Here is a 24,807-nt window from a genome sequence, read left to right as displayed (position 1 = left end):
CCTGAGAAAAATAATACGCTCCACACGCAATTATACTGTAGCTAAAAACAAATACTGAAATCATGCTGGCACAATGATGCACCTTATTCAAATGCTTTTATTCTTCGCAACACACAGAAACATGAATCATCACAGTTTATGCAAAAGGAACGGCTGGTTTATAGGCTGGTGTGATGCATTTACAATTAGGGTCTTCACATGTGAGCATATTGAACAAACAGGAATGTAACATAATACCTTAAAAACTCAGGCGAAGGTTTACTCTACAGTAAAACAAATTTCCAGGAAATTACTTTGAGGCTATTTGAGCCATGATATAAGCCCACATAAACATAACACCTACAAGAAGGGCCTGCTAAGAGTCTTTTTCTAACATATCTCAGATGTACATGTGTGGGCGTATATATTTCTTACATGTACAAGCCAAAACGATGACTAGCCTTGGGACAAGATTGTGTGTGCCACAATGCCGATTCTGGTGATGGCTTTTTCATATCGACAAACAAATTCATGTGATTTCTTATCCCTAATTCTATTCATAAACATTGGGGGGGGTTATTTCAAAGTGATCTCAGACTGAAACCTTGCACCTTCCTGCATACATCTTCCTGTGTACTCCACATCTGTTCGCTTTTGAGAAGTTAACCCCATCCAGTACGCCTGAATCCGTGGGGAATCGGCTATGTGCTTCTGCACAGTAAGTGAGTGAATGAGTGGGAGTCAGTCAAAGCCCCAAGCACTTATAGGGAGGGGGTGGAGTTTTGGGGGCAGCAGTGAGGAGGTGGCTGCTGAGAGGCAAAGCTAATTTACTGTGACAGAAATCAGAGCTGTCAGGGCCACCATGACCAAGCAGCATGGACAGCATATATCCAGTCAAACCCACAGCCAAGGGGAAGCAGGGATGTCAGGGGCTCAGAAAATAAGGGGGGGGGTGTTCTGATTAAGGCACTTAGAGATAGAGAAAGAGTGTGTGCGTGTGCGTGTGCGTGTGTTCTAGGCATGGGGGTAAGCAACATCCATCCACTCAGAAAGCCCTGAAATAGAATCGACATGGTAAGGAGGCACACAGGTAAAGAGAGACTGTCACAGTCAGGAAGGCTTTCAACAGAGGAGCTGACAAAATACACAGAGAGATGGAAAAGGATGGACAGGATTTGCCGAATTAAAATAACTCACAATAAACAGGTGTATTTACAATGATAAGTAAACTGACATCCAGGCAGGACTGCACACACACACACAAAAAGAATTAAATATAGTAGGCAAAGCTAAATTCCATTCCTCTTGGATTACTGGTGAAAGGTTACCAGATGACGCATGTAGGATTCATGAGGAAAGCTCCTAGGTTCTACTAATCTGTAATCAAGCAAATCCCTAAAAAGTAGTTATATTATACTTAAAGGAACTGGGAAAAATAAAAAAATAGAGAGAAGGAAGGGCAGCAATCAGCATCGTTACTTAATTATGACGGGGGGACACACCGGGCTGGTTTTTAAATGACACAGAGAAGGAGGAGGGGATTGTGAGAGATTAAGTGAGCTCTGTGCTGTTTGTTATACACTGCAAACCACTGCAGGATGTTAGTTGAGCTGCATTCTCATTTGGGGCGAAGACAAATCCAGTAGGGGGACATTAAACTTGGCTGGAGAGAAAGGCGAATGCATTTTACTCGAGCATCTCGGGAGGAGGATCTTAGTAGAAGATAAGGATTAGACCGCAATGTAATGGGTATTCATTGATGGGATACAACTTCCAAGAAGCGCTGAAAGTTGGAGCCTCATGTTGTCGCTAAGCAGTCTACTTTGGATGTGTGGTTTGAAGTGTTTTTCTTCTTTTTCTTGGAGGGGAGAATGGGATTAAGTGAGGGCGCCAAATTGCTCACTCGTCTGAAAGTGGTATGAACTTTTCCCCTTTCTGCCTTCAAATTCATACAGACTTGCAAGTCTGTAGCGGAAAATCTGTCTGAATTGTCTCCGAAAGCCTTCAAATTTAAGTCACCTGGTAATAACCGAGAAGAAACATATTTTTAAAAAAAGGTGAGGTATTTTTCTCTGTGCTCATATTGCTTTTAAAAGTTTCCTACTTGACAATTATTTGAAGTGTTTAGTCAAGCAACAGGATGCCAATTTCCAACTTTTTGATGGTTCAATACATTTCCTTTTTAATATTTTTTAAGTAAGAGACTGGTTCCAGCTTTTCACACACACAATTTTCTGTTGTTTTGTTGAAATGTGACTTTTGTTGCAGCCCTCCAGCGATTAATGCACCAAAATAGTGTATTATTTATGTATATGTTCAGTTTTACAATTTAAGAGGGGCAATTAGTTAGTATAAATGCAAGAGTATAAAGTGAACGCATGTACAAAACACAAGTACAACAACAACTATACTTTTATCAAAGAAAGAAAGAATGAAAGATATGTGCTGATGCTTCACATTGTTTAAAGAGTACAGAGTTTACTGAGCTGTAAAAAAAGCAGAAGATCATTTTTATCTGTTAGTTTTGGAATCAAAGAGCAGGAACTTCAATTGTAAGTGAAGGGGTAGGTACATTCACCTTTAAAAGATTATCCTGTCTGAACGATTTTTTGTTGTACACTTTTTTTTATTGTTTCTCATTTGATTCTTATCTGACCAGGGAAAGCCAGAGGGATTAGAAACTTAGGAGGATAAGGATAAGACTTCCAGAAAGATGACCTCCAGACTGTATCCAGGCCCTCTGCTGCTGCTGCTGCTCTGTCTGCTTCACGGCTCTGAGGGAATATGTCCGCCCATGTGCATCTGTGTATCTGACACAGCGGGCTGCAGCTCCTGTGGTCTGACCAAGCTACCCCAGTCCCTGCCGACCTTCTCCGTCATCCTCGACCTCAGCCACAACTATCTGTCCTGGCTGCGTGTGGGCAGTTTCAAAAAGATGCCCAGATTGGAAAAACTCCTATTGACCCACAATGAGCTTGTCTCCCTAGAAGAGGGTGTGTTTACAAATGTCTCCAGCCTCAGGTACCTTGACCTGTCCTCCAACAAGCTGCATGTGGTGGAGCAACACTACTTCCAGGGGCTGTGGAAGCTTGAGGAGCTCATTCTCTTCAATAATAAGATCACACAGTTGGAGGTTGGGATGTTGAACGGCCTGAGCAGTTTAAAAAAGGCCTACTTCAGCCTGAACCAGATCACATACTTCCCTTTCTTCTCCATCACAGACCATAGTCACCCTTTCCTGACAATGCTGGATCTCTCATCCAACCGTTTGAGTCGTCTGCCATGGGTTGATGTGAAAGCTTTGCCCATGCTGGTGCAGCGGGGGCTGTATCTCCACAACAACTCTCTGATCTGTGACTGCACCATGTACAGCGTTTTCTGGCATTGGGATCTGAGGGGCTTTGAAACGCTGAGGGACTTTACGGAGGAGCACATTTGCACCATCTATGGGAACACACGATCGTTCGTGCGGTTCCTGCGACAATCCCGCTTCTTCCGCAACTGCACTGTGGAAAAACCCATGTCACTGCCAGTGACTGTGTTCCTGTCTAAGCTGACGGTAACAGAGGGAGAAATGGTGCGTCTAGACTGCGAAACATCCCTGAGTGGCACAGACCTTTCATTTACATGGCTAACCCCCAGCAAGGGGTACATAACCCAGACGAGCATAAATGACACTCTAGTTAGCTTGTTTCCCAACGGTACCTTGGATATTCAAGCAACCAAGGTCAATGACACGGGTTTGTACGTGTGCTCAGCTCAGGATATGAAACGTGCACTGAATGCGACCCGGGAGGTGAATGTTACGGTAGTGTTACCACAAACCGAATCATTCAACACAGGCTACACAACCTTGCTAGCCTGTATGGTGTCCATGTTGTGCATCTTCATGTACCTCTACCTGACTCCGTGTCGCTGCAGCTGCTGCACACAGCCGGGACCTCATTCTGTTTTCTCCAGCACCAGAAGGAGCCATCGTAGATCCCAAAGCAGCAAGCGTGTAGCATTCATGGAGCCAATGTTAAGTGAAGAAAGAATAGAATGGCCACCTAAAAGTTAATGGTGAACACGGTTTAGTTTTCCTTTTACGAGCTGGAAACAAAAGACCCTGTGGACAAATGAAAACTGAGACTCAGGAATTAGCGCAGAGGTGTAATAGAAATGTGCTAAGGCTGTAAAAGGGAACAAAAAAATAACATTGTTTTGCTGATTGCAGGCTTCAGTTAAAAGGCCTCCTGGACAAAAAAGCAACATCTACCATTGTTCCATTTCTGTCATTTAGACAGTCCAGAAAAAGTTTCAAGTTCGGTTTATTACCCTCAGTGTAATGATATTGCTAAATCACTGTGGAGCCGTTGTCAGACCTAAAAATCCGCTAATAACTTCTCTGTGTACTAGGGTACGGCACTAGGGGGAAATATTTGTTTTGGGATCAGAGAGTGAATCTGGCTCACTTTTCACAGAAAGTATTTAACGAGGATTAAATGCGACTGAAAAACGCTGCAAGTTCATGACTGTGACGGACTGCGGGAAGCAAGTTCAGCCTGTGTATCTGGATTGAGTTGAAGTGCTCCATAATTAGTGTGGCAGGGCAGAGATAGGCACTTGCACACCACCAGCTGAAGATAAATGTAATATACAGCAATACTCCTAAACCTAAAACTCTTTCCAACTCGTGGAAACTCCCTGACTTCCTAATAAAAGATTTGTTCCTTTCAGGTCAGTTGCCTGCTCTGGTGATATCGTTTTTTATAGGCAATTTCAGAAATAAAAAAGAACGGAATTAAGATACAGCTTGAAAAGGAATAAACATCTCTGTGCAGACGCTACAGCGTTCAACAAACATTTGAACATCTTATCTAGCAGAAAACAGAGGTGCATCCTGCAGTGATCCATCATACATATACATTTCGCATATGCACCTGTTGAATTAAGCTGGCAGACAAAAACGATGACTCTCTATCAGCGCTCTGCTTATCTGGCAAATACGTAAGTACAGGAATCAGGAGTGTCAACAGACCAAAAAACAAACAGCAATTGGAATGCTTTCAAAGACAGCATCTCTTTGATCAAACACAGCAGAGCACTTTGAACTATGCAGAACAAACGAAACCACAAAATTTGAACTGAAGTGACAAATAGCCTACTTCAAGCAGCTCTGATGCAAAGCCTGAATGGGCATTACTTTGAAAAGCTTTGTATTTTTACTTAAATTCAGTGTAACATGCTTCAAATGACAGAATTACACACTTATACGCCAGCAATGAAAGATGTTGAAGGCCTTGCATGCACTGCTGTGAAAGAACATAAGTGTGTGGGAAGAGAACATTAATTTAAAGACATGAAAGACCAAAGAGAGCTTACGGGTGGTCGAGGATGTAGGGTTTTTTATAATCCAATGAGAAACACTACTGGCCTCAAAAGAAAGAAATCAATTTCTTTAAACCCTTGCAAACACAATGTTTTGAGATTGTAGTTTAATCATAATACAAACACCGGGTGGGACTAAGGATTGCACCGAGATTGAATAGGATTAGATTTAATCCTTCATATAATGTCAAAGAACAGTCGTCAGTAACCACCCGTCTCACAAAAGGAGAGTATGTCGTTAGAGTAGAGGCCTTTGATTATTTCTAAATCCTTAATTAAAACCTGACTTCTTTCAAGCCTCAGAGGACTAATATTGTTGTGCAACTTGAATTTAAATTCGAAGAAAAAAAAGAGAGGGAAATCTAAAATCAAATGGCGAGCCATGCATGAAAGTGGGACAGACGAGCTCTTTCACAGCGCAAGTTTCATCACAATTAAACTCTCATGGATTAAGGCAAAATCCGTTAGAGTGTATTGTGATGCATCACTCTGTTTAATCACACAGCCACTGACTTGGTATATTTAATAAAGTTTTTCGCAGTGGTAAGCAACATTCAAACTGCTGAACAGTGATTATGCAACATGCCGATATGTGCTTGTGATATAACGTCTTGTATCAGAGGCATGACCTGTTGTTTTTCACAAAGTGTATTAGAGACACAACATTGTGTGATGACTTGGGGTTAGGTTTTAGGAGATTACCACGAGGATAAAAACCAGGTGCATTGTCAATTTCAGTGTATTTAAATCCCTCTAATCTGGTTCCGCTCTCTGACACAGCACACACAGCTGGGTCGGGATTTAATGTTTTTGATATGATTAGCAGACGGGTTAAAACATAGAGGACATGATTTGAGCATTTCTATTCAAGGGCTTTTTATTTCACAGAGGGTCCACAAGTGACCCTGGTTATGTAACCACGCTGCTGATTTCGGGAATCAACCTCAGTGTGTAGGCAGAATAGAACAAGTGAAGTTAGTATCCTGATGCCATTTGCTATCCAGTGTTTTATATTAACCTTCTCACGTCAAGCACTTCACAGATATTGAGAGGCCTAAACACTGCATTAACTACATACATTGCATATTTTTTGCTCATGCAGATTGATACACACACTTCTAAACAGAACATTTTAGAAGTGATATCTAATATTTACACATTATTGTAAAGTACTTACATTTCTGTGTAGCCTTGAAATGCTGATATCATTTTAAAGTGTTTGTCTGCATCCCTAACTCTATCTGAAAATGATCCTGAAGCGATCTTACAAATTATAAATACAAATGACCCAGATGTAAAGGGAGGACTCATTGATGCTTTAAAAGATGCCCCTCTCCAAAGCAAAACACTCCATCGGGCTTCAATTAAAGTATGCACTCGTCTTTCCAGATTAATTGTTTTCCCTAGTTCAGCTGGGCTCCAAGGGATTTGAAATCATCGTATTCAAGAATCTAATTACTGTGAAAGGGGAATTTTACTCTGAATAGCACAGGCTGAATTGCTTCCACTAGAGAAGGGCTGCCTTGACTGTCAACAGGGGCTATTACTGAACTGTCAAAACAGTCATCAGACAGGAGTGGAGGCATCCAGCTGTGGCAGATACTTATACATCTTTTAAGACGTGTGACACCCACATACACAGCCTCGGTGCAAGCCCAATGCCACCAAACCCAGTAATAACCTTATTTCATTCTAATGGGACACTTGGAATATGTGCTACAAAGAAAAACAGTACTTGTTTCTAACCACCAACAACCAGCTATACAATATGTCTCTTTAAAAAAAAAATGTTTAAGAGGCTAGCAGGTGTCTTCCAAAATAAACCTTAAATGAATGTGGACTGCTGCACACCAGACAACAGGCTCTTTATCTTACCTCTGCACTGAATGTCCAGCAGTGGCTCAGGCAGTAGGGGCTTGGACTGGGAATCGTAGGGTTGCCGGTTCAAGTCCCCAAACAGACTTGAAATATGGAAAGTGGACTGCTACTTGGAGAGGTCTCAGTTCACCTCCTAGGCCCTGCTGTGGTGCTCTTGAGCAAGGCACCAGACACCTCCAATCCCCCCTCCCCACTGCTCCCCGGGCGCTGCACAGTAGCTGCCCACTGCTCCTAGCACTAGGATGAAATGCAGAGGACCAATTTCACTGTGTGTGCTCTGCTGTGTGCATGTATGTGACCAATAAAGGGTTTCATCCTCCGATTCTATTTCTATTTAATATGAATGCAGGCTGCTTTCTGTGTTTTCAAAGGAGGAAAAGCCAGCCACATGTATTCGTCTTAAAGTTGTCTCAGTCTTTTTCACTGTGGGGCACATGGCGCAGGAATGCCTCATTAATCTAATGTATGGATCCATCACATCTCAATGCAAAAAAAGAGAATATATGTAGTGATACACTGTTGTTGCCTTGTATCTGCATTGTTCCTTTTGAGACTGTTATTGACTGCAGTGAGTAGAATTTTGCTGGATATAATAAGCCATGTCATTACACTTGCTTCAAAGTTTACAAGTTTACATTGTTACACTTGACCACTTTTTCTCAGACATCCTCTTGCCTTTGTATTCTTCCTCTGTGTTCAGTTTGTGTCCTTTCTCCTTCAAGCTGTATTGGAACATGTGGTAACGGTGCTTCCCTTGTTATGATCTTTCACATTCAGCCATTAAAAGACAACACAAACTGTGATAAAAGATATGTATATTCATTATTACAATTAAAAAACACTTGTGCCGTCAGACATGGTATAGGAGATGCTATATCTATAATCTGCTACTGTGTCTGATATTCAATAATGCAGTTTATGGTGCTATTAAACACATATTAATGTATTGTAATTCAAGCTGCATGGCTCCAGGGAGGCAGTGTTGGTTGATCAAACACTGGTCCAGACTGAAATATTACAATGACTAGAGGTTGAATGGTCCCCATTCCCAAAGAATGAGACCTGCTTACTTTGTTGATCATTCAGCGCAGCCAGGAAGTTTACATAAAGGCAGTCAATTTCTCAACAACTAGTGAACATTTTTTTATGAACATTCATGAATTGTATGAACTTTTGGGAGTTCTTAACTTTTTCTCTACAGCCACTATCAGGTCAGACTAACAATAAGTGGTACTGGAATATGACCAAATACTTGCTAAACTTCCATCAGTCTTGACTGAACTGAGATAATAGCATTACCATATTACCTAAGATGCAAACATTACATATGCTTAAAATCCACATTAGTATGCATATTTCCTATATCAATACATATAATCCTATATTAGCATTTGGCTCAAAGCACCGTGTCAAAAAAAACACCCCCACAAAGACACTAGAAGGTTGTTGCTGACGTAGCCTCACAAAACATTACTGGATTAGGTTCTTCTTTGGTGCAAAAACAGCCCCTGGGATTGTTTTGTGTGCCTACCTACACCATGCAGTGTATCCTTTTTAGCAGCTATGCAATATTTCTACATTATCTCTGCCTGGCTCCATTTCCGAGGCAATGTTGCATCACAGGCCGCGCACTAAAAAAACCTTTGGAAGCTGAATGATTTGCACGGAGGTGGTGTAGAGGCACATAACAAGAGAAGTGATAATTGGTTACACCATTACAAGAGCAGAGCTACATTTCATTCAAGCCTAAAGCCCTAATTCCTGCAACGGCACCAAGAAATTCCTCAGTTTACTGAATCTATTAGAACATCTTCGGAGCTGAACATAAAGCCAACAGGTTCCTCTTGACCTATTTAATATTTGAGTTCTTGATCCACTGACATTTGATTCAATTTTATCAAATGACAAGGCTATGTGGGTGGAATAACAGATTCATCCTTTACTCCAGTAAAAGTACCAATGTAACAATAATAATAAAAATACTCTCATTCAAGTAAGACATTCTCTTATGTGTGTATTCGTTTGTCAGCAACATTATTTGTTGTGTTAAACCGTGGGTATATCTATTTGTGCCTTTAGCATGTATTTATATGAAACCATGTTAGAAGTTCAAAGGGATAAGGACTGTGGTGCTAAAATTCAAATACCTGAGAAGCTGCAATTATTTAAGTTTGCCAGCCAAGGAACGTCAATGCAGTAGACTTTGTTTCAAAACTCACTACGCTGTAAAATTTAATAATATGCAATGCAAGAAGTTGGATACATCTGCGATGTTAAACCTATCAAAGGGACGGCCAAGAGGCAAAGTTAGCGACCTATGCAACTAGATTTTTGGTGAACAACCGACTCATGTATTTCTGCCTAAAAGCCAGACATTTCCCTCTGAAATGTGGTGGAGAACAACACTGATCTACATGAGTAAAAGTTGTACTTACATTCATCAGGTGGACCGAATCTTCAGATGACTGTAGCTGGGTCTGCTAGGTGTGTAAACAGGCAGCTTGATGCTAACAGGTTAGCATTACAGACTTTACAGGTGTTTGTGACACGTGTGATGTGTCAAAGGTGAGTTCACGGACCGTTTCCGGCTCAGGCTGGCCAAATGCATACGTTCCTACAGGTGTATTTAATTTAAAGGGACAGTTTTATATTCCTGACATTTAAAGAAAAACAATGTTTAATGTTCGTTTATTATAATCCCTGATTATGATTCTTTGAAATAATACTCAATAACACCTCCACCCATACACACACACACACACACACACACACACACACACACACACACACACACACACACACACACACACACGCATCAATAATTCGGAATATTTCTTCATTGTATTAATTTAAGGCTTTACTTGTGTTACCCTCTATTGTGTACATTTTTTTGTTCATTATCTATTTCCCATCAAATCAGTTAGTGAAGTAGAGTAATTAAATCAATCATCAGTGTGCTTCTTCTTCCGTAATTAACACCTCGGAGAACAACAACGAACACAACCCTAGTCAGCCACAGCGGATTAACACTGTAATTGTTGGAAGTTTTGCAGGTGTTAAATGTAGCTCTTTGAATGTGAATGAAAACCCATCAGTGTTTGTGTGTTGGGTCTTAGCTACAAGTGATTAAATGGGGGGTCGGGGGTGGGGGCGTGTTCTCGTGGGGGAGGGGGGGGGGGGTGTTCTCACAGTTTCCCGAGTTACCATGGCATCTATTTCACAACCAGGATGAGGCTCTGGAGATAAACCGTTAACCTATTTTCCACATTAAGAGTAAATAGCGCCCTCTGGTGATTCATTCCAACAGGTACACCATGGCGTTACGAACAGTGCAATGTATGCACACATAATAAAGGACCCTCATAATGATACTTTCAGGGGTGGGAGAGTTAAGGGAGGAATTGCAATCAGCATGAGGTCTCAAAAGGCTTTTAGGTGTTGCATTTCCTCTAAACGGTTCTGCACACACTGCTTACTCTGCTGGAGAAATTAGCTTCAAGTGAAATAGTTTCTGCTTCTGTCATGGTCAGACAATTAGTTTTTAATAGAGTTTAAAGGTCTTTCAATACGATAGGTTTATGAGCACAAACACCCTTCCTCCTAGGAATCAGACCGGTTGTTTCTTAAAGGAATATTTTTTAAAGAAATCTTTATAAATTCATATTACATATTTAATTTTAGTCTACTGCTCTTTCAGGTTAAATTATCCACCTTCATGCTGAGCACATAAATCATAGGTAGCTGAATACAGTATGGAGTTTAAGTGAAAGGACAGTGAGACAATTATAATTCATGGTTTAATAGTTTGCTCGACACTGTCATCAAACTGGTCACACAAACAATTTGATTTGTTTATTCCAATAGAATTTTGGATAACCAAAATTATGTAAAATAAAATAAAAAAGGAAACCAACAGCAAAAGTGAAATTTCATTCACTAGTTTTGTTTTTTTTTTCCTTAAAAAAATATCAGCCTTTCCCCTGGTTCACAAACCGTTTCAAAACCTGGAATTACAGAATGAAACTGAAATGAGTAGTTAAATTCCAAGAAGCCGAAAGGCCATTAACATTTGCTGTCAAATATAAATATAGTGGTTTGAACAGGGTCTCAAATAGCTCACATGGAAAGAGTGTACATACACAACAGTAAGACACTCGGCACTGCCTGTATCAATTTTTATTAATGTAGAAAAGCCAGGATCCTTATTTACTGATTCAAATAAATGTGTTTATGACAAGGAAATATTTACATTCAGCCAGCTCTTATAGTCTCTGGAGGGTGGCCTTTGTGTTGCCCCTTCAAATATGATTGTCTATTCAGGAGCATAATTGTGAGTGTATGTGTAGTCCGAGTAGTAATCCTGTGCCCTGCCCCTGCCAGCTGGGTAACCCCATGAGCAGGGTCCACCTCCAGACCCGTTCCCCCGATCATGTCCTCGTCCAGGTCGCGGCCAAAGTCCTACTGGTGGAATTCCTCTGCCCCGATAGCCCCCTAAAGAACCAGGACCCATACCCCCCCGCATGGGCCCGTGGTCCATCTGTCCAGGGATGCAACCATAACCCATCATTATATGTGGAGGCAGCTTAGGTCTTACTATCGAGCTCCCCCTGGTGGCCACTGTGGGTAAGCCCACAGAAGCTCCAAGGTTGTTGGTGCAATTCCCCTGAGTCCTGCCAACCTGACTACCAGGGGTGTTGCCTCCAAGGGTTTCCCCAGTATTAGAGAGACCACTTGGGTCCAGTTGGCCAGCTGCGACCCCACCCTGGCTGCTTGCAGTCTGAAAAGTGCTGATACCTGCTGTCCCCCATAGACCCTCCCCATGTCCAATGTGTGTCCTGTCTTGTGGCGTAGGGGTCCCGCCAGCATGTGATGGAATGCCAGCCATGTAAGCCGGCTGGGCTGAGTCATTGTGATCTGTGTAGGGCTGCGAGGTGGTGAGCGGAGAGTTCCCAGAAGGCCCAGCTCCTCCGGTGTCCGAGCCATACACGTGTCCCAGCATCATGAGGTGAGGTGGAGGGGGAGGTTTGACCTCCATGGGGAGGGAAGCCAGGTTGGCTAGAGGCCCTGCTGAGGCAGAGGCTGGAGCTGGGACTGGCCGGTATTCTTGCTCTTGGGTGCTGCTGCAGGGCGAGGCAGGGTAGGCCGGGGAAGCTGCATAGCTAGAGGAGCCAGTGTAGGATGACCAAGAGGCTGAGGGACACAAGAAGCTCTGGTGAGGATTGACAGGAAAACTGCCCGGTGATAAGCTGCCAATTTCTGAAGAGCTTATTCCCATGTGGTTGGTGGCTTTGAACTGAGAGATGGCTGTCTTGAGAGCACTGTAGTCAGACAGCGTTGGAGTTCTATCAGGAGTCGCCTGCTGGTCTGGAAGCGGAGGACGAAACTCCTCCGTCTCCGGTGGGGGGGGCTGCGGAGACTTCCCCTTCTGAACTGCCTTGTTCTGCTCCGAGGGATCCAATATGGTGTTTGACTCACCATCATCAGAGTCTAATGACATGTCCTCCTCTTCCACACACTCATCGTTTACTACTGGGAGAGCAGGAGAGGGGCAGAGAAAGAGAAATGGAAAAGTGGAAAGGAAGATATTATCAAAAAATGTGTTATAGATGCATTACCAGCACAAAGTGTGTTTTAAAAGCGCTGCTGGACAGTACAATCATATTTTCACTGGCGAGATAAATGTACAGAAGAAAAGGCAATTTAGCAAAGCAATTACACTGCAGCAAAACGACAGGAATTCTCCAGTGTTTCTGTGTGTAGTCCTGATGATGGCGGTACCCACCTGTGGAGGGCGGTGTTGGGAGCTCATTCTGATTGATGGAGCCAATGAGACTGTGGAAACCGCTCATAACATCATCAATGCTCCCTATCACAATCCCATTTCTGGAGTACTGTAGGAACATCTCAAATGGCCTCTCTGTCAAAACACATCACAAGATGCAATAATTCAGTCAACATTAAAAAAAAGAATTGTTAATACTTTTACCTCTATATCATTTGGAATAGGGACGTCTCGATAACCATTACTGCGGTGCTAAGTTGATGCCAGATTCAGAACATTTGCAGGACAGCTAGTTAATTTTAGCTCGTCAAAGGTAATTTATGAGTTTGCCATGCTATTTATAAATGTATTCTTGTAAAACATGTTTTTAGGAAAGAAACTTTCAATAATAATAATTATTATTTTTTATTTTCACAGAATTTATGGTAAAGCGACATCCCTAATCAAGACGTTAAAAAGATAAGAAATAAGCAACATTTCACTCCAACAAAGAAATGTATACATTGAAGTTTAATGCTACTTTTAGAAGACAGATGGGTGTGACTTTAGTTGATAGTGATGAGGCTGAAGATACCTGTGAGGAAGATAAGGTGCCGTTGCTGTGTGTGCTGAGCTTGGAGCTTGATCAGACATTCCAGGTCGGGAGCCTGACGGGACTGGGTGTCACACTCGTGATAAGGGAGGAACTCCACGAGGTGCTTCTTCTGATAGATGGTGAGGAGGTTCAGCAGTCCCATGGCGTTGGCGTTTAACCTTTAAGAGAACAGAAAAAATTGTATTTGATTTGAATTAGAGCTGTAACGATAAGGCAACTATCTGTTTTGATAATGCATTTTAGGTACTCACCTCCCCAGTTCTTTAAGCTTCTTCTGGGACTTGCAGTGCACCTTCCACTGCCAGGGGTGTTCAGGGGTGCTCTGTTCTTCCAAGAACTGCAGCAGCCCCTGTAAACGATCTGGAGAAAACAAGCCACATAAGTTCTCATGGTAAAATTAACCACTTTTTTTTATTGCCACTCCTGTGCCTATAACATATACTCTTAAGACTGGCTTTAAGTTCCTGCAGTAAAACTAATCTTGGAGACACAGCCTTCGGATATTTTCCCCTATTGGATGTTAGATTTCGCAGAGTAGTCTGAAGCTTGACACACTGACATTGATAGGGCGATTAAAAATGTGTGTTCTATTGACTTTAGGTGTGCTGCTTTTGCATAATGCATAATGCTTGTCGCTTTATCTATTTTGCATAGCTACGCCAAGGATATTTCCGAACATTTATATTTCATCCAAACATTTCCATGAACTCTTTCACAGAAAAGTAAAACTCACCCTGCGTGATAAGGTCAGGGTTGAGGACAAACTCATCAGACACCATGAAGCCTCCGGACACAAACAGCTCATTATAAGTGTGGTTCTTGACATCGTCCAGAGTGTCGACTCCAGCGAAGCTCACCGAGGGTAACTTCTTCAAAGACACCAGTGCCGGGATCTGCAGAATGAAAAGGTGAGCTTTTTACAAACCAGGTTATTTTATTACATTTGTATTGAATGTATAAATCAAAATACACGGATGTGCATAGAACTCTAATAATTATAATTATTCAACTCATTCGTCAGCAGATAGAAAAACAATACTCTGCAGCAGATGTTGAAATTAATTAGGATGCTAATATTAAGGTTTGATCACTGTTTGGATCAGCTGGTGCCATGAGACGGTGGCTGAGATGAGGATGGTGACAGGAGGTAATCGTACCTTGTGCACGTGTGCGGCGATGTCCTCGTTCTGAATGATGATGAGGAGCTTATCTAAACTGCTGCTGTTTTCCAGAAACGTCTGCGGGCTGCACTCGCTGTTGCCAAGACTCTTCAAGTACTCCTTTGTGACAGACAGGAGAGAGGTAATTGTTAAAGACAGACAGATGAACGAGTCCTTCTCCCTTTAGCCTAACATACCGACTGTCTGCCAGATACAGGATGAGCTGAGCTCTGGGAAAACGGAACACATAGTGACAACGAAGAGTGAGTATAACCTTTCACATTCCTGCTGTCGATGTGCAGTTGCACTTGTGTGTGCTTACAAAGTGTACTACTGCTACTAGCGGCAACTCCAAAAAACATCTTAATTAGGTCTTCAGATTAGGAATTTGAAAGATAACAGACTTTACACATTTCAAAACTGTTTGGAGTAGCCCTAAAATGATTCAATTAAAATATTCACAGAAAATAATAATGAGACAGCTCTTCTGATAATCCAGGTAAACTTTTGAAGGGGAACACAAAGGCCACCCTCCAGAGACTATAAGAGCTGGCTGAATGTAAATATTTCCTTGTCATAAGCACATTTATTTAAATCAGTAAATAAGGATCCTGGTCTTTCGCCGAGTGTCTTACTGTTGTGTATGTACACTCTTTCCAAGTGAGCTATTTGAGACCCTGTTCAAACCACTATATTTTCTAATGTCAGGAGTTTGTATTTGGATAAACTGTGAAAATATTTCTGTTCTGGTATTACACAACAAAGCTGTGAAGGCTTCTGGGAACTTCTTGAAATGGCATTTTTCACAATTTTCTGACATTGACAAAATATTTACAGCACAAAAAAAATACCTCAAACAATAAATTACCATGAACAGTTCTGTACTTTCTAAACCACACTGAGATCTTGTGTTGTATGTTGTACCTTGATTTCCTTGCAGACAGTGCTCTCATCCCCCTCATCCCCGGAGTAAATGTAGAATTTGACCGTATTCTTGGTGACGTCCTTAAAGATCTCCACCAGGCTGCTGAACACCTCAGGTTTTAGCTGACCAATGAGGCTGCCAGCCAGCAGGCCCGGCCCACTCCCAGAAGGAGGGTCTTTTTTATGGGACTTATGCTCTGGAGAGTCTGGTGTGACCTGAGAGGGAGAATAGAGCTCTCCCTCACCCTCTGCTGATGAGCCTTCTGTTTTAGACTTAGCGTTAGCCGTTCCTTTGGCAGTGCCCATCCTACCACCGTGAGAGGGGGGGGTGCTCTTCAACATGGAGGGGTCCGCTTTACTTTTGGGAGTCTGAACGGGGGTGGGGGGCGGTGTTGTAAGATTAGATGTCGTGACTGCGGGAAGTGGAGAAGTGACCTTGAGGGGAGCAGGTGGGGAGGGGATCAACTTGTCCATCTTCTCACAAAGTGCTTTGACATCCACTTGAGTGGGGACGGGCGAGACGTAGGGTCTGACAAAGTCTGAGAAGCAGCTGTTGGGCAGCCAGCAGTGGCTAGGGAGCAATCGCGGGGATAGTCGTGAAGAATAGCAAATGTGCTGAGTCTGCATGATGTTCTTGATGTTCGAGGTGAGACTGTGGATTTCCTGGTTGAGTATAGTGTCCAGGCTGATGGAGGGCCTGAAGGGAATTTCCTCCACGACTGCTATCGTGGGTGCAGCAGCCGCCTTTTTTACTTCCACGGCTGCGGGCGTCTTGGGCTCTGGGTAGCTATCTGCCACCGTCACGGCTTCTGGCTCAGGCTTAGGCTCGGGCTTTGGCTCAGGAAAAGGCTGTGCTTTGTCTGTAAGACACAAGACAGTAAACATGTCACAGTGATGAACCACATCTAAATATGCCCACAAAGGTATAGTGAGATCACTGCTTTGAGGTACCTTCATTAGCGGGGGTAACCCAGGTTGGGTTGTCTGAGGTGTGAGCTTGCTCTGTTGGGGTTCCTAGGCTGAGTGGACTACCAGGGCTACAGTCCATGTCCTCCTAGAAAGAAAAAAAACATTTAGGCCCCCAAAAAGGTTGATTTCATGGTGAAAATATTCCAAAATAAAACACTTTTATCAGACTTTTAGACTAGACTTTTAATCAGCTGCTCACCTCTGTGTAGTTAGTTTGAGGTGCGGGCTCATTTAGTTTGGTAAGGTCAGGCTCGGGGCAGGCAGGTTCTGCTCTTCCTGAACCCGTCGATGGTTCACCGTGGTTTGACGGCACTGCCACCGAACCCTGAGCCACGGCTTTGTTGAGAGTGGCCAGGAGGATCTTGAGCAGGCGCTGAGTGTCGTTGACCGCTGTGGCGTTTGCGTTGCCATGAGCCCTCAGGTCCGTGTCATAGATGCCCATGCTCTCCATCACTGCGGTCAGGTTGTCGCTCTGCCCGCCCTCATCAACGATCTCATCAGCTTGGGCTCCTGGCAGGGTGCACACAATTAATCACAGACGTTTGCAATATTAGTGTGTGTGACGGAGCGGCTCTGTCACTGACCGGCTCTGTCACATGCTGCAGCGCATACACACACACACACATACACGTTCACATGCACACGTGGGGTTGTGACGGATCGGCTCCGTCACATGCTGCGGGCAGCGCATACACACACACATACACGTTCACATTCACACACATTCCCTGCTCCCTTCCGTTCTTGCATGTTGGTTGACAAACCTCACTATTATAACTGTTTTCTCCTCTGTGTAAGTAGCGCGACCATGGGTGCACACTTGGCCGTTCTCGTTGCATTTAATCATACATTTACACAAACCTGATTTTAGACGGACATTTCCTGAAGTGTGGGAGGCATATGCACCACCGTCTCCTCTTCCGGCAAGAGTGGCTGGCAAGACGGGGCGCACCATTTCTCCCGTTTAAGTAGTGAATTCTTGCGCGCTTGCGAGATGAATCTATTGGTGGTATGTGAAAGTTAAGCCCAGTGAGAGGGGCTATACAGTTAAAAGGGGCTGTTTTGGCCTGGGATGGGGGTTCAGTCTGGGGAAGCTACAGAGCAGGTAGCTGTAAGACCCAGTGAGAGTTATTGTATGTCAGAGTTATTGAGGAACTCCATGTGTTGTGAATATTTGTGTTACATGGTAAACTATTTATGTTTCCAGTCTTTTTCCACTATTTTCATTTTGTTGTAAATAGTTGTTTTCACTTTGGGAGACCGGCAAAATAAAGTAACATCACTACTTCTCCGACTATGCCTGTGTTTGTGGAGGTATGAAATAGAACGCCGCTACAGTGTGTAAGAATTGATTGTAGTCTTTCATCATTAAAGCTGTTCTGTGCATTTTACAGAATATGTGAGGAAAGATATGCATTATTACAAAATGTTTAACTGTTACTTTAGGAATGAAATTCAGAGACTGCTTTTCAGGTTCTGCTGCACTTAACTTTACAATTGTGGCAGCAGTTGATGAACTGGCACACCATTTTATTTTAACAGATATCTGGACGAGCCCTGATCATGCCTGACATTTAAAAATGTAAGCAATCATAAAGTAATTTAATTTGTAAGGCTATACTCTGGCTGCGTGTCGATGTGAGGTGCCAATGGGGAGCAATGTGTTTTTTAGTTTGCAATGCAATTACTCAGAACTCATCAGACTGTGTTGTGAAACTAATATAATATTCATTATTTCAAAAGGAATGGACTTTCGAGGCAGTAGGTGGAAATTATCGCAAAAATTCAATTAGACAATTTAAATCAAGCCACAGAGAGAGCTGCGGGCGGCCTTCTTCACCTCTGCTGGGTTCCCCGTTGCTATGCGGATCTGTGCGTTGGTGTTTGTTCATGCTCTCATCTCCCTCAAACTTCCGCTTTAGACTGTTGGCGTCCCAGGCTCCGTCCTCTCCCCGCTCCTTGCGTGGTTCCTTCACAAGTGCCTTCTTATGAAGTTGGATCAGCTTAAGCAACTGTTTCATCTTGTCCTTATCGTACTCATTATGGGAAAGCCGCAGCCTCGGAGGGGCCTGAGCCGGGGAGTCAATGTTCGTCTTGTGCTGCGTCTGGGCCCCGTTAGAATGGGCCATCCCTTGCCTCCGCCTGCTGCTGTCCAAGGGTGGCTTCTCGTGTGCTGGCCTCTCTGGAGGAGGCCTCTCCATGGGCAGCTTCTCTGCGGGTCTCTCTGCCCGGTCTGAGCCCCTGTCTGATCCGCCCCAGTCGGAAACGGGGCTGTATTCCACTGGGGCCGGAGCAGGTGTGGGGATGGGTATGGGGTTCCGTATCCTTTCATGTACGTCCTTCATTTTGTTCAGAGGTAAAATAGAGTTTGCAGGGTTTTTGAAGTAAGAATGCAGCACGGCGTCCATGTTAAACTTGGGTCTGGGCACTTGGAGCAGGTTGGTCCTTTCGTCCACGTTTTGTTTGTATTCGGGCGGAATGAACGGCCGCACCGTGCCCGACTCCATGCGAGTTAGGTAGTCCGTGGCCTGGTGCTCCACCCCAGAGCTCAGGTCCTTGCCAGGGTTGGGGCGCAGCTTGAACAGTGCGTAGTGCAGAGAAGGGATGAGCGGGTCCATCGAGGACAGGATAGCAGGCTTGGGCTCTGGCGTCAGCGGCTCGGACTCGAACAATCTGGATGCTACAATGGAGGACACATAGGTTAGTGTCATGTAAAATATTTTATCTGCACTATTAATTGTGTTAGAGACGGGAGTTGGATTACAGGAAGTCACAACTCTGTTCATGATGCACTTTTTAACAGAAAAGGAGGAGCATTTAATAAATATATGCAAGTGTCGTATCCAGATATTCTCTATTTGCCATTAAAACATTGAAGTGGGGAGCTTCATGCAGATAGGGGTTAAGGTTAGAACAGGAATGGATGGTGTGAATAATACTTACCATACTTGACAACCATCCTTGACTCCTGAAAGATGAATAATGCTTGCAGGTTCTTCTCAACGCGCCCCCGCCGCTCTGCAAAACAAACAGCAACTTGTTTCAAAGCTGAACCCTCAACGAAGGAATCAAGTAGGTGTTTTACTGACACCGAGAATTATGAGAGGAGAGTAAAAGCTTTTTGGCACCTTTCGACTCAACCATCTGCGATGAGGACAACAGGAACAGAAAGCCCCTGTCAAACAAGGACTTCACCAGCACCTGCATAAGGAGAGTCGACACTGCAGTCAGAAGCACCGGGGTGTATCATTATCAGATAATGTGAGCTATCAAAATACCAGTTTGGTGATGACAGGTTTGATTTTATCTGGTGCGAACAACAAATTGACTAGAACAATTTTAAGTAAAAACAGAATAGATTTTTATACCTGGATAATTGTCTTGTTTTTGGGGGATAATAACATTGTAATAACTTTTATTACATTGAATGATTAGGTTCAATGCAACATTGTGTATAAATAGTTAATCATTTTATTTCTGGGAGCTTTATCAGATTGTGAAACAAGAAGGGTTCGAAGGTATATACTTTTGTTGAATCTGGACCTCCTGATTGAATTCAATTTGGCCCCAAGTTTATTTAGTTGTTTGATTTAGTGAACTGAGTTTCCATCTTCTTTTTTCCCCCCTAAGAGTGACTCACCATCCTGTCCCTCTCCAGTTTGTTGACCAGCGCTGCCAAGCTGCCATTGGTTGGTTTTCCTTTTCCGTCCACCACATCAAACAGGCTGCAGGACATCCCACACCTCATCACTGCGGAACAAGAAAAGTAACTTCAAATAAAACAGCAGACCAATAACTAATAAGGAAGTTGTTTACTGTATGCTCAGTCAAATCATATAAATGGATTAAGTCAAGTAGCTGTTGGTGTAATACAAAATGCAGTGCAAGCATTTAGAATAGCTTAATGAATTGAAATTCAAGTAATGCAATGCACCCTGCACCACCAGGGAATGTTCCTATCATTTAATTATGAGATATACACATGTGCAGTTCAGACTGACCTTCCCGTGACACGCTGTAAGTGTCCCAAGAAAAAAGCACAGAGGGAATTTTTCGCTTCACCTGCTCCAGCTGCATACCTCGACTCACCAACAGCTTCTCAGGCCTTTAGGGAAGCAAACAGATTTAAAATAGCAAATCATAACACTATCCACCAAAAAAACTGCACACGGAACTTTACTTCCTCTTTGCAGTGTTGAATTTAAGCACACAGAGGGTTTCTATGCAAAAAAGGGTCTTTAATAATTAACAGTGGAAATTGTTTCGAGGTAATTCAGAGATACACGGAATGATGTTAGAGACTCAAGGTTAACTCACAGTTTGTAAGGGAGGTAGGGGCGCGTGGAGGATCGTAAACAGATTGGGAATAACTCCTGGCCCTTGTTCACCAGTTGACCACTCCACACAGTGTAGCAGCTTTTCCCTGCAACAGGATCAGCAAAGGTCAAAGGTCAGACCAGATACAGAGAGAAAGGAAGCTCAAAACAGCTGGAAACACTTGTTTCTTCTCTTCTCTAGAATGATTTGCACTGTGTTGAATTTGGATACTTTTGAGGGTGCAACACAGACGCTTTTTAGTTTTATAGTCAAATTTAAAAAGTTTTACCTCGCCTTCCTTCAGGTGAAATAGTGTTGAACCTGTTAACAGATGAAAAGCAGGCTCATTTCAAAACACAAACACTATGAAAACCTCCCCAGCTGCATGGAGATACTGCCAAGTTTCACCACTTCCTGCAGGAATACGTACCTGTGTGAGGTCATAGGGGTTGCTGCAGCCTCCTTGCCTTTGTACTGAAAGGAAACCACAGCGTAGGGGCACACGTGCCTCGGTCGTGCCTTGATCTCATCAAATGCAAACTCGAAAAAATATTGCTAAAAGACAACAAGAAATATACACTGCTGTTTACTAATTCTGTCCAAGACATAAAGTAACTTAATTACATAAGAAAAGACATAAAGTAAGGGAAATAACTAAGAACTCCTGCTTACCTGTGTGAGCTCAAAAGCCCGGTAAGAGAGCAAAGACGTAACCCTGTTGGCACTTTTGGACAAGTGAGAGTCAAACTTTGGATTCGGTTCCATAGCGTTCTTGGGCATGTTCTCATGGATGTGCTTTATTCGGCCCTGAGAGACAAAACAGACTGGTGACCTTAAGATCCCACGAGAATAAGAAATCTGCACAACGTGAAGATAGAGTGGTAGCCATACCCTCATGACTTTGAAAATGATTATGTCTCCAGACGAGCCCACTTCGAAGGGATTGATTTGTAACAGATCAGAATATTTGGAGACATAAACACCTACAATGACAAAATAACAGAATTACAGGAACAGCATCAGCACCATCATCACACTCCACCAGTAATGCAATTAGGTATCATTTTTTACACTCAAACCATAATAATCATGTCAATTACATGGTGATACTTAGAGAGAAGGACAAAACATTCAATAAATGAGTTGGTAGTCAGTGGTGAATCAACATGAAAGAGATATATATGTGTAATACATCAATGCCATTCACCAGCTGTTGATATGGCATGTAAGGTTGTAAATTCATCAGGTCACAATAAATTAAATATGTTGAAATAGGAAACAAACAAGGCTGTCAACGCTTAAACAATAACATGAGATTAAAAAAATACTTCCTCTTTTTGAGGGAAACATGCCAGAGGCTAACTCACCCGTTGAATTATTTCCTAGTGTAGTGATCCTGGAGTGTCCCACCGACAGACCCTTCTCACAGATCCATTGGAGCTAGACAAACAACCAAACAAGAAGAGCTTAGATTCATACACAAAGAGAAAACATCTTTCTTTAAAACATCATCATCATGTTCATTATTAACACCTTGGACTTGTCGGGGTAAAGGAAGCAGTACGACTCGGTCAGCTCTTGTTCCGTCCGCCCCTCCTGTTTCATCTCTCTCCGCTTCTCGATGAACTGGCACAAAACAGGGAGCAGACAGCAAATGAAATACAGCAGAGCTTTACAAGCATGACTCTGTTAGAATGTGTAACTTGAAAGATCACATTTTATTACAGCTGGCCCTCAGCATGAGCTCTGTCCTGCTATGTGAGCTACAAGAACATTTGAAGGCATCGCAGAGATGCTGAGTCGTTTTACCAGCTAAGCTGTAAAGACAGCTATTTATCTATGTTGCGTGACATTTGGTTTCAACCTACAAAAAGGCTCCATAAAAAAGAAACGAGAGCAACTAAATGTGTGTAGAGAGATTTCGCAGCACAGGGACACTTTGACCTACCTCCTTCTCAAGCAGCTCATTGTGAATGAGCCTTGCCTTGCAGTAGGAGAAGGTTCCTCGCGATGATGAGTCTAGGTAAAACGAGGAGAAGATCTTCACAAGGTTTTCAAACTCCCGGCTGTCAGGGGGCAGAAACTGGTACAAGCCTGCACACAGAGAGGAGATCAGTGCATTAGAAATGTAGCATGTGCAGCGTAGTAGTAAAGCATTCCAACACTATAACTCAAACCACAGCAGATGGCAACATCAAGCTGACCATCATCCTGCTCTCATGTATAGGGTGATATGGTATAAATATATCTCATACACGAGAAGAGGGTACACGTGACCTGTGTCAAGACTTAGGTTAATATCAGACAGTCTCGGTGTACATTCAGTGAATCTCACTGGGGTTTCAATGACCCAGCAGCATCCGACTGAACATTTTTCCCATGTGCTAAAGCCATCTCACTAGCGTAGATTACAGAGTTGTCCTTTAAGGAATAAGCTGAACACTGATCAGCAAAAGTAGCTAGGAATATCCTATATCAACAAACGTGATCAAGCCTGTCTCTGCATGTGTTTACAATAGGTTTATTTCATGAATCCAAAAACATAAAAAGAAAAGGACCACCTCTTGCTAAATACTGTACGGAGCATTGTGAGCCTCACTCAATCTGTGGGGTGACAAGAAGTGATAAATATTTCAGGTGAGACAAAACGCTAAAGACTGGAGATGGGCCAATGGAGTGCACACAGCCTGGACTGTCTCACAATGAAGTTTACCAAAATATTAACGTCAACATATTAAATGTGTGGCATGGCTGCTTAATAAAGGTTCTATTTTAGCAACTTCAGCTCAACTTGCATATAAACAAACAAGTGATGTATGACAGTAAGGTTTGTAACAACCACTCTGCTAACACCTTTTTGATACATGATGGGGCCAGTGTATTGTACTCTGAGGTGAAGGTGTAAGAAGGAAGCTCTGACACACAAGTGAAAGAAAGCTGGGACAAGGGGTCGGGGCAGCCCTACTTATTGGTATTGGGAAAACATTTTTAAAAGTTGGGTGGGGTGGATTATTCATGCCCTTCACTGAGGTCAATGTGACAGCCACATGTTGTCAGGTGATGGCTGAAACAAACTCATGACACTAGCAGCGAAACTCAATCAGACTATGGGCCCATGAAAAAGGTAAAGGCCACACAAGGTGCGCTTTCAAATGGGCAGTGTGTTGCTTTCAGGAGCTTTTAAGGGACAGCTGTCTGCTGTAACTTGGGTACCTGGGTCGGACTATCAAAGATAGCTCTGCTAAAGCAACTCACCCTACATTAGTCGACACTGTCTGTGTGCTTACATACTATGACGTTGGTTTAATCTAAACCCGTGGACATTAAGTTAAACTAGTAAAACTAGTGAAGCCATCCAGCTAGCTAGCAGGCTAGCAACATGCAGCAGCAGAATTATGAAAGACAGGACAGGCTCTGTTCAAAATAGCAGCGATATGGCACCACCTTTCCGTTCTCTTATCTTCCTCGGGATTTGGAAATTCTTCCGTGGCAGCTCTTCGCTCTGTCTCTGGCCTTGCAGGGCAGAATTGCCAAAGCTCCGGGCATCTGCCTGCACGCTCCTGCGCCGCTCAGGGGCTTCTTGTTCGGGCATTACACCGTCTCCACATCCAGGCTGATCGCCATTTTGGTTGGCTGTGGCCGAGGTGGCGGCTGATTTCTTCAGGGGTTCGCCTCCCTCCTGCTGCATATCGTCCGTCCCGGTACATTCTGAGTCCCTTCTCCCAACCGTGTTGGGGTTCAGGGCCATTTTCGGGCACAGTGCACGTATAACGGGCAATGTAGCTCAAACGATTACGACGCCGCTTCACTTACACACACTCCTCCTCACCCAG

The 24,807-nt window shown here is 43.2% G+C and overlaps 3 protein-coding genes across 4 annotated transcripts in view; 1 reads left to right on the top strand and 2 right to left on the bottom strand.

Annotated features, from left to right (window-relative positions):
• The window catches only part of LOC134870138 (metabotropic glutamate receptor 7-like), a 94,864-nt gene extending 85,187 nt beyond the window's left edge, over window positions 1–9,677 (bottom strand). Inside the window, exon 1 of the mRNA XM_063892192.1 lies at window positions 9,663–9,677. Coding sequence (XP_063748262.1) covers window positions 9,663–9,668 — 6 coding nt within the window. The 5' untranslated portion in view covers window positions 9,669–9,677. The remainder of the gene's footprint in view (window positions 1–9,662) is intronic.
• Window positions 1,556–4,989, top strand: LOC134870147 (amphoterin-induced protein 3). The gene is made up of 2 exons (XM_063892205.1): window positions 1,556–2,036; window positions 2,639–4,989. Exon 2 carries the CDS (start codon window positions 2,693–2,695, stop codon window positions 4,037–4,039), a length of 1,347 nt encoding a protein of 448 aa, XP_063748275.1. The 5' UTR covers window positions 1,556–2,036; window positions 2,639–2,692; the 3' UTR covers window positions 4,040–4,989.
• A 1,333-nt stretch (window positions 9,678–11,010) lies between the features above and the next one.
• On the bottom strand, window positions 11,011–24,807 carry tasorb (transcription activation suppressor b). Of its 2 annotated transcripts, none has more exons than XM_063890682.1 (23): window positions 24,419–24,807; window positions 22,923–23,068; window positions 22,508–22,600; window positions 22,342–22,414; window positions 21,866–21,957; window positions 21,647–21,781; window positions 21,405–21,529; window positions 21,264–21,295; window positions 20,975–21,080; window positions 20,659–20,762; window positions 20,298–20,407; window positions 19,786–19,858; window positions 19,601–19,675; window positions 18,498–19,337; window positions 16,857–17,167; window positions 16,640–16,742; window positions 15,689–16,548; window positions 14,762–14,884; window positions 14,338–14,497; window positions 13,856–13,964; window positions 13,584–13,762; window positions 13,010–13,144; window positions 11,011–12,756 (listed from the first exon to the last, which is right to left on the bottom strand). In XM_063890682.1, exons 1-23 carry the CDS (start codon window positions 24,720–24,722, stop codon window positions 11,540–11,542), a joined length of 5,505 nt encoding a protein of 1,834 aa, XP_063746752.1. In that variant the 5' UTR covers window positions 24,723–24,807; the 3' UTR covers window positions 11,011–11,539. The 2 variants fall into 2 exon arrangements, with proteins under 2 accessions (XP_063746752.1, XP_063746761.1); XM_063890691.1 differs by having other exon boundaries at window positions 11,011–12,753.

The sequence above is a fragment of the Eleginops maclovinus genome, chromosome 1, assembly GCF_036324505.1.
Source record: "Eleginops maclovinus isolate JMC-PN-2008 ecotype Puerto Natales chromosome 1, JC_Emac_rtc_rv5, whole genome shotgun sequence".
NCBI lineage: Eukaryota > Metazoa > Chordata > Actinopteri > Perciformes > Eleginopidae > Eleginops > Eleginops maclovinus.
This window is presented reverse-complemented; position numbering and strand designations above follow the sequence as displayed.

Coding starts and splice junctions, on each gene's coding strand:
- LOC134870147 (XM_063892205.1), top strand. CDS start 2,693: ATGACCTCCAGACTGTATCCAGGCCCTCTGCTGCTGCTGCTGCTCTGT.
- tasorb (XM_063890682.1), bottom strand. CDS start 24,722: ATGGCCCTGAACCCCAACACGGTTGGGAGAAGGGACTCAGAATGTACC. Junction 22,415..22,507: donor TTTACCCCGACAAGTCCAAG/GTGTTAATAATG, acceptor TTGTTTGTCTAG/CTCCAATGGATCTGTGAGAA. Junction 17,168..18,497: donor CAACGGGGAACCCAGCAGAG/GTGAAGAAGGCC, acceptor GCACCCTGCCAG/GAGCCCAAGCTGATGAGATC.